At 46.7% G+C, this 15,873-nt stretch overlaps 1 protein-coding gene across 3 annotated transcripts in view; it reads right to left on the bottom strand.

Moving 5' to 3' along the window:
* RANBP17 (RAN binding protein 17) overlaps positions 1-15,873 on the bottom strand; it is a 1,033,051-nt gene that overhangs the window by 990,211 nt on the left and 26,967 nt on the right. For all 3 annotated transcript variants that reach the window (XM_029583607.1, XM_029583608.1, XM_029583606.1), the window contains exon 4: positions 3,562-3,728. In XM_029583607.1, the coding sequence (XP_029439467.1) occupies positions 3,562-3,728 (167 nt within the window). The remainder of the gene's footprint in view (positions 1-3,561; positions 3,729-15,873) is intronic.

Here is a 15,873-nt window from a genome sequence, read left to right as displayed (position 1 = left end):
GACATACATACATATACACACACATTCATATATTTAAAATAAACCTCTGAATTCTGTGGGACCTACCAGTCTGATATTCTACTGCCATTCTGAACAGTCCTCCTCAAGTACTATGGGGGTGCGAGATTTGTTATAAAATCCTAGTGTGTGTTTATCTTTCTAAAATGTGTTTACTGAAGTGATTCCTTTAAAATTAATTTGGGAATAATTAAATGGCTATAGGAATGTGGTCTTCCTCTTCATTTCATCTCAACCCAAAGCACTAACTGGGTATTATGTCATAAGCAGCTAATGCTCAAGAAAGAGGAGAACTGCATGCCTAAGGTCATGTCCTAGGTAAGGGCTGTCCTCTATTTGTGTTAAAGTGGAATTTTTCTGCAAGAAGGAGACATACTGAAAGCTTTCAGATCCTGCTCCACTGAATTCCCCTCCCCCATAAGATCTGCAACAGAGTGGACACACCAGAAGGAGTGGAGAGAATGAGACTTGACTTAAGGAAGCTGGAAGAGTGGTCGAAGATATGGCAGCTGAGATTCAATGCCAAGAAGTGCAGAGTCATGCATATGGGGAGCAGAAATCCGAAAGAATTGTATTTGATGGGAGGTGAAGGACTGATGTGCACGGAGCAAGAGAGAGTCCTTGGGGTGATAGTGTCTAATGATCTGAAGTCGGCGAAACAATGTGACAAGGCGATAGCTAAAACCAGAAGAATGCTGGGCTGCATAGAGAGAGGAATATCTAGTAAGAGAAAGGAAGTGATGATCCCCTTGTAAAGGGCCTTGGTGAGGCCCCACCTGGAGTACTGTGTTCAGTTCTGGAGACCGTATCTCGAAAGAGACAGAGACAGGATGGAGGCGGTCCAGAGAAGGGTGACCAAAAAGGTGGATTGTCTTCATAAAATGACTTATGAGGAGAGATAAAGAACCTAAATATGTACACCCTGGAGGAGAGGAGGAGCAGAGGAGATATGATACAGACTTTCAGATAATTGAAAGGTTTTAATGATTCATGGTCAACATCAAACCTTTTACAATGGAAAAAAAAAAAATCAGTAGAACTAGGGGTCACGATTTGAAGCTCCAGGGAGGAAGACTCAGAACTATTGTCGGGAAGTATTTCTTCACGGAGAGGGTGGTGGATGCCTGGAATGCCCTTCCGGAGAAAGTGAAGACAAACTGTGAGATTTCAAAGCAGCGTGAGAAACACTGTGGATCCATAAAGGCTAGAGGATTTGAATGAAGAGTAGAGCCATGGGGGTGGCTTGCTGGAATGTTTACTACCTGGTGATTACTACCCTTACTAAAAAAAAAAATCCCTTGCATTGTTAATGCAACCCCAACATTGCTCTCTGCTTCAACGGCAAAGGGAAATGTGGAAAAGAGGATTTGCATTCAGACAACAAACAAGGACTGAACGTCACAATCTGGGTAAATAAATAGCTTATGACAGCGATTACTACCCTAAACCAATTAAGCCTGATACATCACTTTGAATGCATACACAACATTGCTCTCTGCTTCTATGGCAGGGGGTAATGTGGAAAAGAGGATTAGCATTCAGTCATCATCCAACAAGGCATCAATCTGTGCAAACTGGGTAAACAAGCATCGGGATAACTTGCTTGATGCGGCGGTTACTACCCTTAACCATAAGCCTTATGCTCACCTTTGATGCAACTCCAACATTACTCTCTGCATCAATGACAGGGGATGGCAGGAAATTTGGATCAGTGACCAACAAGAGCCCTGAAGTTGGTGGTTGGTGAAACAGATAAGTATGGGAAAATAAGAGTGGAAACTTGCTGGGCAGATTAGATGGGCCAACTGGTCTTTTTCTGCCATTATTTCTATGTTTCTCTCTCTTCAAATCACTCTAGGACACTGATGGCGAACTCCTGTCCTCGAGTGCCACAATGGATGTAGTGCATGCAAATCTCTCTCATGCATATTAATTGTAGATATCCTGAAAACTGGCCTGTTTGTGGCACTCGAGGACTGGAGTTCACTATCACTGCTCTAACCAGGAAACTCCCAAGATCATTTGTTGCCATCGGTGTTACACACAAGAGGTTTGTGTTGTTCTGTACTATTTAGTGGTCAATTAACTAAGGCTTCATTCCTATTCTGTCCATGGGACAAGACCTTAAATGAATAAAGGCAAATTTCAAACTGTATGCAAGTTTAAAGTCTTCAGGTACTTTTTATCCACTTAACGTCAATTTTCAAGGGGAAAACATTGTTTGAAAATTGGATCGGAAAAAGTACGTGCAAATTTGTGCAGATACAATTTTCCAGTGAAATTCCAAATTAATCTGCATGCATATAATTATATACATATGTACATATGTGCTAACCCCTCCCCGACTCCACCCCCAGGTACAGAGAGGGAAGTTGTTTTGTTCATGGAAATGCCTGTGAAAACAGCCCTCCCTAGAAGCAGTTTTCACAGGCATTTCAAAATTGCTGCAAATATATGCCCATACCTTGTAACAATTTTTCAAAGGAAAACTACTTGAATAGTTGCCCTTTCAAAATCTGCCCACAAAGTATGCGAGTTAACAGATTGTGGAATGCAGACCACCACACCTAGTTTTGAAAATCAAATCTATACACATTGTTTTCCTCCCCTGGAAACGTCTCTTCAAAGTCTGACTAAAAGCACAAATGTTGTAAAAGCCTGTGCATTCTTTTAGCTAGGCTGAGGACAATTTTCAGGCAGGCCAATTTACTCAGAGTAAATGTCTTTCATAATTGTCCTTCCCATGTGCTATATATGGATTTGTGGATCAGTGAAAGATCCAGCTAATTTCCCACCTTTAGGTAAACATGTCAAACCTACTGTACTGGATTCTGCAAGATTCTCCAAGCTATGGGGTGTAAAATAAAGTTGAAAAAATAAACAGGTAATTATAAGGCTATGCCTCCTTGTGCTACAAAGTGGCAGATTTACTATATACACTGCTTATGAGGGAAAGTCCCTCTGATTTAGCTATAAGCGTCACCATTTTTTACACTCTCTTTAAAAGAATACTCTTTTCAGAAACATTAAGACATTTCCTTTTCCTTCTCTAAATCTCCTTAAGACTTTCAAACGTTGGCTGTGGCACTACAGGAATAAAGCCTATGATGGAAACACTTCAAGGCCGATATTCAGCGCTACTTAGCTGGATAAGTACGGACTTATCCAGCTAAGTGGTGGCAGCCAAATACTCACTCCCATTCAGCAGCCACTGCTTAGGCAGTTAGCTACTGATCCGGCTAAGTGGTAGGCTGGATGTAGGCATAACAGGGAGGAGTTACTTATCCAGCTAACTAGGAACTTATCCGTGTATATTCAGCAGCATAGCCGTGCCACCAATATCCCAGATAAGTCTTATTTGGTTAACTCACTTAACTGGATTTTTCCCAAGATCTACCTCTATATAACTCATCTCTTGCTTGTACTATTTAGAAACATTAAACAAACTGTTCATTATACACCAAAATGTTTGAAATAAAAATGCATTTAAGCTATATGGGGACGTGGAAATCAAGGTAAAAGATATCAGGCAAGCTTTGTTACCTGTAAAAACTTCTTTACATCAGCAATCACATCCTGGAAGACCAGTTGGTCTTTCTGAATCTCAAACCATCCTAATTTTGTAATCCTGGCAATTACTTGAACAAGAGCTTGTATCACAAATGGAGCGAGCTTGGGCTGGGATGCCGTGTAGTTCAGAATATAATTTCCTGTGAAGATAAAAGAAAGTGTGTATGTTCCAGTTACAGATCATGCAGAATATGGCAACAAGGGTAGTTTTTTCATGTCCTCAACGTGTTAGTGCAAGACCTTTATTTGGACAACTACACTGGCTTCCCATTACGGAGTGGATAAGAGTTTAAAATCTTAACATTCATGTATAAAATCAAGCAGGGTTTGGGTGCCTATTTAACGAAGCTGGTGTACTCCCATATTCCTAAATCTTCAATCAGAGCAAAGAGTACAATTAAGTTCCAGCTTACAGGGAGCTGCGTACAACAGTCTGCAGAAAGAGCATTTTCAGCCATTGTTTCCAAATTGTGGAAGTCAGTGCCATTATCTATTAGGTTGCAGCTTTCAGAAAAAAAGTGAAAGGATGGTTATTTCCCCGCATGATTTGCTGATGGCACTGGTAACATGGTTGGCTTTAGGGTTTTTGGTCTGATTATCCTCTAGGAGTAAGGTCCCACAGATTTTATTAGTCAATAAGGAATAGTAGCTTGTGATCTAAGGTTCTAGTGGCCTGGTTTGGCCTCTGTTGGAAACAGGATACTGGGCTTGATGGACCCTTAGTCTGACCCAGTATGGCATATCTAACATTCTTATAAACTGTTCTGTTAATGGAACCCACATGGAAGGGAGCAAAAAAGGACCAGTGCCTACCAATGAGGAGACTGTTTCTGATGTAGTGGATGATCATCTGAGATCAAGTGTTCACCAGATGGTGTGGTTCAATATTAGAACACAGGCGGTGAAGGTTCATTCAAAGGTAAGAGTCATATTTCAGGAAAACTAACTTAGGGGAGTACGTCAAGGAACCATTAACTGGATGGGAAAAATCTAGGAGAAACAGAAGAGCAACAAGTGAAACTAAAAAAAAGAGATATTGTAAGGGCAAGAAGAAAAATAAAGGTAAGAAGAAAAAGAGGCTGCTATGGTTTTCTAAACAAGTAGCTAAAAAGGTAAGGGAAAAAAGGTTAGCGTTCATAAACTACAAGAAATCATATCAAGAGGAAGACAGCCAATGATACCTGGAAAAGCTAGGATAAACTGGGAAAGCAGTCAAGAGAGTGAAGATGAAAACTGAAGAAAAACAGCAAATATAGTAAAATAGAAGGACAAGATCTTTTAATTATGTTAGCGATAGGAGGAATTGCAAAAGAAGGGAGCGCATCTGGTATAAAGGAAAATTAGTTCTTACCTGTTAATTTTCGTTCCTGTAGTACCACGGATCAGTCCAGACCTTGGGTTGAGCCTCCTTTCCAGCAGGTGGAGACAGACTAAAACTGAACAGGTGCCCTATATGAGGACAGAGCCCATCCTGTAACCCTTCAGTATAACCATTGTCAAAGCAGAAAAAAATAACAAACCCAGAATAGATCAAGCAAGTAACCATAAAGCTCAAATGTGCAACCGTAAAACAGAGGAAGAAAACACGCTCTTGCATATACTTGGTACTTGAACAACCAAGGCTTCCGGTGTAATTGCTCAGGATTATAGTATAGAATCAGGCATCAAAATCTGTGAATCTAAGGAACAAGCTTCAAGAGGACAAGAAAAGAAAATGTAGACAGGGAAGGGCGTCTGGACTGATCCGTGGTACTACAGGAACGAAAATTAACAGGTAAGAACTAATTTTCCTTTCCCTATATGTACCCGGATCAGTCCAGACCTTGGGATGTACCAAAGCTTCCCTATACCGGGTGGGACCGAGACAGTCCCGCTCGAAGCACTTGCCGTCCAAAGGAAACAAAAACCGGTGCTTGCACATCCAGATGGTAGTGTCGAGCAAAAGTATGCAGGGACGTCCAGGTGGCGGCCCTACAAATCTCTTGCGGAGAGACTGATTGGCTCTCCACCCAGGAAGTAGCTTGAGAACGTAGCGAGTGAGCCTTTAAACCCTCTGGAATTATTCGTCCTTGGCAGAGATAAGCCGAGGAAATGGCTTCCTTCAACCATCGTGCAATAGTGGTCTTAGAAGCCGGCTTGCCCTGATTGGGACCACTCCAGAGGACAAAAAGATGGTCCGAGACCCGAAAGTCATTAGAACATAAGAACTTGCCATGCTGGGTCAGACCAAGGATCCATCAAGCCCAGCATCCTGTTTCCAACAGAGGCCAAAACCAGGCCACAAGAACCTGGCAATTACCCAAACACTAAGAAGAACCCATGCTACTGATGCAGTTAATAGCAGTGGCTATTGCCTAAATATAATTGATTAATAGCCATTAATGGACTTCTCCTCCAAGAACTTGTCCAAACCTTTTTTTTAATCCAGCTACACTAACTGCACTAACCACAACCTGAAGATACCTGAGTAGAATGCGTTTGACGTCCAGTTACGAAGGTCTCCTCCAGCGGTACCCGCAATCTCGTCCAGAGAAAACGCAGGAAGCTCTACCGATTGGTTGACATGGAAGGCGGACACCACCTTCGGAAGAAAAGAGGGCACCGTTTTGAGAGAGACCCCGGAGTCGGAAATTCGCAAAAAGAGTTCCCGACATGACAACGCTTGAAGCTCAGAGACCCGCCGAGTAGAGGCGATTGAAACAAGGAAAATAGTCTTGAGCGTAAGGTCCTTTATTGTAGCCCGATGGAGAGGTTCGAACGGAGCAGAACAGAGGGCCCGGAGGACCAGATTGAGGACTCCACGAAGGACACGTATTGCGAGTGGGTGGTCGCAGGTGTTTGACTCCCCTCAAAAACCAAACTGCGCCCGGGTGAGCCGCTAAAGGATGACCATCAACCCGTCTGAGAAGAGAGCCAAGGGCGGAAACTTGCACACGGAGAGAACTGAAGAAGAGGCCCTTGGAGAGACCCTCCTGCAGAAAAGAAATAACTACTGAGACTGGGGCGGAGCGAGCTGAGACCCGACTTCTCAGAGTCTCGAAGACCTTCCACACGCACATGTAGTCTAGAGAAGTCGACTGCTTTCGGGCTCGAAGCAAGGTGGAGATGACCTCTTCCTTGTAGCCCTTACGTCTCAGACGCCGCCGTTCAAAAGCCAGGCCGTTAGACAGAAGCGATCGGCCTGGTCGAAATATACGGGCCCCTGCCGCAGTAGACGAGGAAGATGGCCCAGCCACAGAGGACCATCCATCGCCAGTGTGACAAGATCTGCGAACCATGGTCTGCGAGGCCACTCGGGTGCTACCAGAACCACTGGTCCTCTGTGGAGTTCTATTCTCCTGAGAATCTTTCCCACTAGGGGTCACAGAGGAAACACGTAAGAAGGATGTCTGTGGGCCAGGGAAGAGCCAGAGCATCCACTCCCTCCGAGCCGTGGTCCCTCCAGTGGCTGAAGAACCGATCAGCCTTGGCATTGTGCATGGTCGTCATTAAGTACAGGTGGGGTTGACCCCACCTTCTGATGATCAGATCCATGGCTGCTTCCGAGAGTTCCCACTCTCCTGGATCGAGCAATTGGCAACTGAGAAAATCCGCTTAAACATTTTCCTTGCCCGCAATGTGAGAGGCTGCCAAGCAATCCAGGTGTCGTTCCACCCAGGCAACGGTTCCGCCCAGGCAACGGCTGGCTTCCAGGGCTACCAGGCGACTATGGGTGCCCCCCCTGACGACTGATGTACGAAATGGTGGTGGAGTTGTCGGACAGCAGTCTTATCGCTTTGCCGCATATGAGGGGCAAGAACTCCTGCAGGGCCAGACACACTGCCCTGGCCTCCAGCCGATTGATGTGCCAGCGAGACTGAATGGGTGACCATATCCCCTGAGTGGACTGGAACAGGCAAATTGCACCCCAGCCCAAGAGACTGGCATCCGTGGTCACTATCATCCACTGTGGAGACTGGAGAGGCATTCCCTGGAGAAGGTGGGGGAGCGAAAGCCACCACTGGAGGTCGGCGATGGTAGAGGCAGAAAGAGGGAGGACCATGTGATACTGTTCCAACACCGGCTGCCAACATGATAGCAAAGCTTTCTATAACGGTCGCCTATGAGCAAAAGCCTAGGGGACTAGATCAATGGTGGAAGCCCTGGACCCTAGAACCTGCAAGTAGTCCCAGGCAAATTGAAGAGGCAGCGAGATGAAGTCCCGGATCTGATCTATCAACTTGAGGGCCCGCGCATGAGACAAGAAGACTTTTCCGAGTCGGGTGTCGAAGCGGGCTCCCAGGAACTCCAATTCCTGGGAGGGCTGGAGGTTGCTTTTGGAATAATTCACTATCCACCCAGAGACGCGAGGAGGGCCAATACCTGATCTACCGCCTGTTTGCAGAGGACCTCTGACTTGGTCTGCACAAGCCAGTCATCCAGATAGGGATGAACTAGAACCCCTTCCAACGAAGGGCTGCTGCCGCCACCACCACCATGATCTTGGTGAAGATGCGAGCGTGGGTCGCGAGGCCGAATGGTAGGGCCCCGAAACTGGAAGTCTCGATTGAGAATGTGGAAGCGAAGATACTTTTGATAATCGCGGTGGATCGGGATATGGAAGTACGCCTCCATCAGGTCGAGCGAGGCGAGGAACTCTCCGGGGCGAACCACCACAATGACCGTTCGCAGGGTTTCTATGCGAAAACGCGGGATTTTGAGGGCTTTGTTGACCCATTTGAGATCCAGGATCGGCCGAAAAGCCCCGTCCTTCTTGGGAACAACAAAGTAGATGGAATACTGGCCTACGCCAAGCTCTTTGTCCGGGACCAGGACAACTGCGCCCAGGCTCAGCAGTCTGGTGATGGTTTGCTCCACTGCTTCTTGTTTGGAGTGCCCGCAAGGGGAGAATAGGAAGAGATCCAGTAGGTCGTGGACAAGCTCGAAGGCGTACCCATCTCGTACAATGTCGAGGACCCACTGGTCCGACGTGATCTTGACCCATTCCTCGAAAAAAAGGGAGAGGCGACCACTCAAAAACGGGATCGAGGAATGGGCCGGCTGACCTTCATTGAGCGGTAGGCTTAGGGGTGGTGCGCGCAGGCTGGCCCTCGCGATAGGGCCGACGTCCACGAAAGGGCTGCGACCAAGACTGAGACCGGGAGTAATAACCCCTCGTGGGGTATACAGTCTCTGTCCCCAGAAACGAGGACGGGAGGGTGTGAAGGAGCGAGCTGGTCTCGGCCGATCCTCCGGGAACTTATGGACCTTATTGTCCCCCAAGGAATCCATAAGCTTCTCCAGGTCCTCACCAAACAGCAACTTACCTTTGAAGGGCAGCGATCCAACAGTGCCTTGGAGGACGGGTCAGCCGACCAATTGCGCAGCCAAAGGAGTCGCCTAGCTGACACCTCCGAGGCCATCGCTTTTGCCTGGACACAGAGGAGGTCATAGAGTGCATCAGCCCCATAGGCGATTATGGCTTCTAAACGCTCGGCCTGCTCCACCTCTGCCGACGGGAGATCCTGGGCCCCAAGAAGCTGTTGGGTCCATCTAAGACCTGCCTGCAACATGAGACTGCTGCAGGCAGTGGCGCGGACCCCCAGGGCCAGGACCCCGAAAATGCGTTTCATGTGCGCGTCAAGCTTGCGGTTCTGCCCATCTTTCAGGGCTTTAGATCCCTCCACCGGGATGGTAGTGTGTTTAGTGACCGCAGAGACATAGGAATCCACAGAAGGATTTCTCAAGATTTTCAAACCGTCCTCTGGGAGGGGGCATAGCTTGTCCATAGCGCACCCCACCCGGAGCCCCACTTCAGGGCCTCCCATTCCCGCAAGTGCAATAGCTTGTATATGGGATGAAATAGAAAAGCACTTGCCGGAGCCCTGAGTCCCGCCAGAACCGGGTGTTACAGTTTTGGCTGCAGTGCAACCGCCTCACCACCAGGGGTCCCTCTAGTGCTGGCTCTCCTGACAGGCCCAGGCCATCTCCCCTGTCCACTCTATGTTCTGGGTTGGCCCTTATAACCCTGCCTGACAGTTCCCTCGGTGCTTCGGCATCGAGCTCACCTGGGCTCCCTGCTCTAGCCCTGCGCGGCCTTCGGGCCTTTCCTTGCCTTGCCCTGCCCTGCGCGGCCTTCGGGTCTTCTTCCTCGCTTTTCTTACCTGGCCTACGGGCCTTCTGACCTGCCTGCTCTGCTTACGGTGTGTGGCCTACGGGCCTTCTGTGTATGTGTGGCCTACGGGCCTTCTGACCTACTTGCCCTGACTACGGTGTGTGGCCTACGGGCCTTCTGTGTATGTGTGGCCTACGGGCCTTCTGACCTGCCTGCTCTGCTTACGGTGTGTGGCCTACGGGCCTTCTGTCTGTGTGTGTGTGGCCTACGGGCCTTCTGACCTGCCTTGCCCCGCTTATGGTGTGTGGCCTACGGGCCTTCTGTGTGTATGTGTGTGGCCTACGGGCCTTCTGACCTGCCTTGCCCCGCTTATGGTGTGTGGCCTACGGGCCTTCTGTGTGTATGTGTGTGGCCTACGGGCCTTCTGACCTGCCTTGCCCCGCTTATGGTGTGTGGCCTACGGGCCTTCTGTGTGTGTGTGGCCTACGGGCCTTCTGACCTGCCTTGCCCTGCTTACTGTGCCCTGACCCAGCCTGGACCCAGACACTGCTGACTGCCGCCTGCCCTGACCCAGCCTGTACTTAGACACTGCTACTTGCCGCCTGCCCCTGACCCAGCCTGAACCCAGACTCTGATACTTGCTGCCTGCCCTGACCCAGCCTGGAACCTGACACTGTTTCTAGTTTCCTGTCTCTCTCCACCTGGAGCCACCCTGCTGGGTGGTGTTCACGACTCCTGACCGGAGCCCAAGCGTAACACCGGGTCCATGTTTTTAGGCAAGGATTCCGTGAGGGTATCCGCAGAGGGCCCCTCCAAGCCCAATTCCTGGAGGACAAAAGGGATGAGGGGCTCCAACTTCTCCTTTGGATCATACGGAGGGCCCTGGGGTCGTCCCCTTCCAGAGGAGGGAGGATAGCCGTGGAATCCGAAAGGGGGTCGGGGCCCGGGACGACCGGGTCCACCGGGGGGCACACCCGGGACCACCCGCATCCGAAGGGTCCCCTGGGGTTCCGCAGCCGGGCCACATGTCAACGGTGCGGAGCTAGGAATTTTTGCAGGGGGGGGGCCTTCCCCCTCCTCCTGCAGGCTAGCTAGGTAAGATTTATGCATAATCAAAACAAATTCCGGAGAAAAACGGGTCCTGGAACTCCCAGAGGGCCCCCTCGGGGCTTAAATCGGGGGGTAGCTTCCCCACCCGGCAGGCAGGCAGAGCAAAGTCCCTCCCGCGAAAAACACGAGGAGGGCAGCCCACAAGAGAGGCAGGCTGCCGGCTGCGGCATTGCAGAAGCCGCTCTGAGGATAAAAAAAAAAAGTAAAAATAAAAATGATTGGCAGCCCACCGGCAGGAGTGAAGCAGGGGAGGAACCTGCTGACTCCTGCCTGTCTGGCAGCCGGTTCGAGCCCCCTAAACAGCAAAAAATAAAATTACAAAAAATAATTTGCAAGTGCTGTAAAAGTTTAGAATTTAACTTTTAAAACTTTTCATTTTTTTTTTTTTACACTGAGCACAGCACTGGGCTCTAAGCCCCCTCGGCAGCCAGAGGAGGGGGAGACGAGAACTGGACCACCAGTCTCGGGTCCCCACACCGGGAAGCACAGACGGACTCAGGCTATGCAGCGCACAAGGGGCTAAGCCCCCCTGAGTCTGGCAAGAGCTAGGAGACGGTACTGTCTCCTGTACAAGAAAAGAATCCTAATGGATCTATTTTATTATTTCCAGGAAAAGGAAAAAACAGCTAGGAATTAAGTACTTGCTTGATCCAAAAAAGATAAGGATAGCCGGCTAAGAAGCCGAATCAGGAGACCGAAGGGTGAGCTGATCCACCTGCTGGGAGACAGACAAATACTGAAGGGTTACAGGATGGGCTCTGTCCTCATATAGGGCACCTGTTCAGTTTTAGTCTGTCTCCACCTGCTGGAAAGGAGACTCAACCCAAGGTCTGGACTGATCCAGGTACTTACAGGGAACTACAGAAATCAAAGAAACAAGCAATACCCAGTAGCTCAGAAAAATGTGTTCGGTGTGAACAATAAAACATTACACTTGGATTTTAGATTTAAACACACCTTATAGAGCTTAAATTTAAAATTTGATAGGGAGAAAAAAAAAAGACTTCAGATGCCAATTCTCGGGCAGAATGCCTTGTGAACTGGTTCAAAGGGCAAAATCATTAGACATAAAAAACCTCCGATTTAAAATAAGGAAGTCACAACTGTTAAAAATGCTCCTTTCATTTAGCTTCATAAAAAGGCCTCTGAAGGATTCATATGCTGTGAATGATGCGACTGCTCTGAGTAACACTCCCAAAGTGTGGACTAACTCTATAAGGTGTGTTTAAATAATCTAAAATCCAAGTTTAAAGTTTTATTGTTCACACCAAACACATTTTTCTGAACTATTGCGCAATTTAAAAAGATCGTTTCCAAAAAAATTTCCAACTGTGTCTTGCTTGTTGCTTTGTTAGCGATAGGAGGATTTACAAAAGTGGCATTGTGAGATTCAGAAGTGAAAGGAAGGAATATGTAGAGACCAATGAGGAAAAAGCTGAGTTATTTAACAAGTATTTCTGTTTGGTGTTCACTGAAGAATGACCAGGAGCCGGACCACTGAAAATAGATGAAAGAAAGAATGGAAGCAAGGTAAATCTCAAGTAATTTACCGAAGACTTCCAGTACTTCTTTAGAATTGGGAGTAGTTCTAGAGGGCTGGAGACAGACGGATGTGGTTCCTCTTCACAAAAGTGGAATAGCAGCTTACGACCAAATTTTAACACCCACACCACAAACCCCGTGTAAAATCCAGGGGTTACGCACACAAGAGCCAGGCCTCGCAAAAGGGGTGGTCCGGGGGGGGGGGAGGAGCTGGCGGCAGCCGGTACAGCAGCCATTTGCCGCTGTGCTGGGGGATCGTGTGCTGGCAACCTGCTGGCGTAAGTTCTTAAACAGAAAAAAAAAGGTAGGATGATTTAAGGTGGTCAGGGAGGGAGCATGGGCAGAGGGGTAGGGAAGTTCCCTCCCTGTCTGCTCCTTAATTGGAGCAGACTGGGAGGGAACTAGGGAAGGCTGCAAAGCGTCACCGCGCAAATTTTGCAAAACTGTCCCCCCACCCCTTGCACACTGTCTGCCGATTTTAGAACATGCACGCACTGGCACACGCATACGTTATAAAATCGGCGCGCACACATGGATGCGAGTACGCATCTATTAAAATCTACCCCTTAGTGTTTAGGGCAGCAGGCTGCGAATCAGAGAAGGCCGGTTCAAATCCCCACCAATGCCGTTTGTGACCTTGTGCAAGTCACTTCACCCTCCATTGCCTCAGGTACAAACTTAGGGCTTGAATAATTAAGACTTTTCTCCCATTCTGTGTCTATGGGAAAAATACTTAGTAAACCAGGCCTTTAGATTGTGAGCTCTCTGGGGACAGGGAAATGCCTACAGCACCTGAACCTTTGAAGTGGTTTGAAAGGCAAAATCTAAATAAAATAAATAAAAATTAATTGCTTAATTGAGGCGGCAGCTGGGAACTAAAGGCCAATTAGTCTGATCTCAGTTGTGATCTGCTAGAACAGAGGATAGTGCAGTTTTCTGGAATCCAATGGATTACAAGCTGTAGGACAACATGATCTTACCAGAAGTATTTTACTGCCATGAGAAAAAAAAGAAGAAAAGATTTCATCAGGAACTGGGAAGGGAATGGCGACGAGAGATCCCCGATCGGGACCCCCCCCGACGTCATTGAAGACAGCGCCGGACCGTTAAACGGTGCCATACCACTCCCCTTTTGTGCACCCCTTAGTGCAATCCGTAGTGCTAGATCTATTTAAAAAACTTTGCAAAGGGATGTCGCTCGTTGTTAACATTCATATTAACATATTTGTAACCTTCCTATGTTGTAAACCGTGTATAATGGCTTTATCATGAAGCCGAATGACGGTATATAAACCTGATAAATAAGATAAATAAATAAAATATATCAAATAAATGTCTTTGGCTAGGTAACCAGAAAGTTGGATTGGGAAGAATACTAGATATAGTGGATTTCAGTAAGGTCTTGACACAGTTCTGCATAGGAGACATAAATAAACTGAGCACCCTTGGTATGGGACCTAAAATGACTGACTGATTATAAAACAGGTTGAGTGGGAGGCAACAATGTAATAGTAAATTCAAGGATAGAGGGGTAACTAGTGGTGTATACAAGGATCACCCTTGGGCAGATTCTTTTCAAACTTTTCATAAGAATATTGCAGAATAGCTATCAGGAAAGGTTTGTCCTTCCCATCCTTCCCAGAATGGGAAGACTCCCAGAAAGGCATGGAAACTATGAGGAGGGATCTAGTGAAGCTTCAAGAATGGGCTAGTCTGGCAGCTAAGATTTAGTACTGAAAAATACAGTCATGCATTTGAGCTGCAAAAACCCAAGGGAATGGTACAGTATTAGAAGGTGAAATTCTTCTAAGCATGAAAGTAGAGTGGGATCTGGGCGGTTGATCATATCTAATGGATTTTAAGATACCCAAACAGGTGAAAAAGACAATGGCAAATTCCAGAAGGGTGATGCATGCACAGGAAGAGGACTAATCAGCAGAAATAAGGAAGTAATATTGGCCCTGGATAAGTCCCTGGTGAGACCTCATTTGGAATACTGTGTACAATTCTGGAGACCAAACCTTCATATAAAGCAAACTGAGTCAGTCCAGAGGGTAGCTATTAAAATGGTCAATGGCCTTCTTTAGAAAGCATATGGGAACAGACTATTCTTTAAAAGCTTTTCCATTATCACCTATACAAATTATGTAAGTCATATTTTGTAAACCAATTAGACCTATAATCAAATTTAACAAATAAAAATGTTAATAGAATAAAAATAAAACATAATTCTTAAAGTTAAAAACAAATATGCAACAGAACAACATAAAAATCAAAGAAGATAGGAAAAGCCTTCATGACGGATGATCAGTAAACACTAGTGAACATAAGATAAGTTTTTACAGCCTTTTTAAATTCTCTTGTATTTGGTAACAAGTTCCATAATATAGGGCCTGCTACAGAGAAGGCATGTTTTCAGGTTAGATCTAGCCTGGTTGTTTTGATATTTGGAATCTGCAGATAATTTGTCGATTGATCAAAAGTGGCACGGAGGTTGATACAGAAATAAGGAGGAAAAGCAAGTTTGCTTACCGTAAACGGTGTTTCCGGAGATAGCAGGATAAATTAGCCATGCTGTCTGGGAGCGTCGTCGCACGACCGGCAGGCGGAGCTTCTCCTAGAGTGCAGAGTTTTGAACTCTGTGTGTCTGTGCGGTGAGGTTCCTGCGCGATTGCTTGATTTACCTCAGTCTCTTGTTTCAAGCGAGAAGAATATAAAACGTAAAAAGTATTTTGGTATTTGTGCAGACTGTCTAGGAAGGTGGGAGGGATTGCATGGCTAATTCATCCTGCTATCTACGGAAACACCATTTACGGTAAGCAAACCTGCTTTTTCCCGGTGATAGCAGGCTGAATTAGCCATGCTGTCTGGAGTCCCAAGCTCCTGGGTGGTGTCTAGATGTTTGTAGGTTAGGACGCCACCCGTAAAGTCTTTATACAGTAGACAGTCTTATCTTTGTATCATGGTTGACAGGATTGCCGTGCCCATGGCCGCATCAGAAGCACTCTGCTGTTGTAAGCAGTAGTGTACAGTGAAAGTATGTAAAGAAGACAGAGTTGCTGCTTTGCAAATGTCTAATCAGTGAAACGTTTCTGTAATGGGCGACTGATGTTGCAGTTGCTCTTACTTGGTGTGCCTTTGGTGTCGTTTGTAGTGGTAGATTACGCTTATTGTAGCAAAAGGTAATGCATTGGGACAACCAACTAGCCAAAGTCCTTTTGGAGACTGGTTGGTTAGGAGAGTTTGGGTTAAAAGAGAGGAATAGCTGAGATGGTCTGGATTCCAAATTAGTTCTTTGTTTGTAATAAGCCAAAGCTCTTTTACAGTCCAAGGTGTGGAGAAGTTTATCTCTGTCATTCTGATGAGGTTTTGGCTTGAAAAATCAGTAGAGTAATGGTCTGGTTGATATGAAACGCCGATACCACTTTTGGCAGGAAGGTGGGATGAGGACGAAGTGTGACTTTATTATGAAAGAATTGTAAAACAGGGGAGTAGTGAACTAGGGCTTGTAATTCGCTTACTCTCCTTGCTGATGTTAC

Source organism: Rhinatrema bivittatum, chromosome 18 (assembly GCF_901001135.1).
Source record: "Rhinatrema bivittatum chromosome 18, aRhiBiv1.1, whole genome shotgun sequence".
Lineage (NCBI taxonomy): Eukaryota > Metazoa > Chordata > Amphibia > Gymnophiona > Rhinatrematidae > Rhinatrema > Rhinatrema bivittatum.
This window is presented reverse-complemented; position numbering and strand designations above follow the sequence as displayed.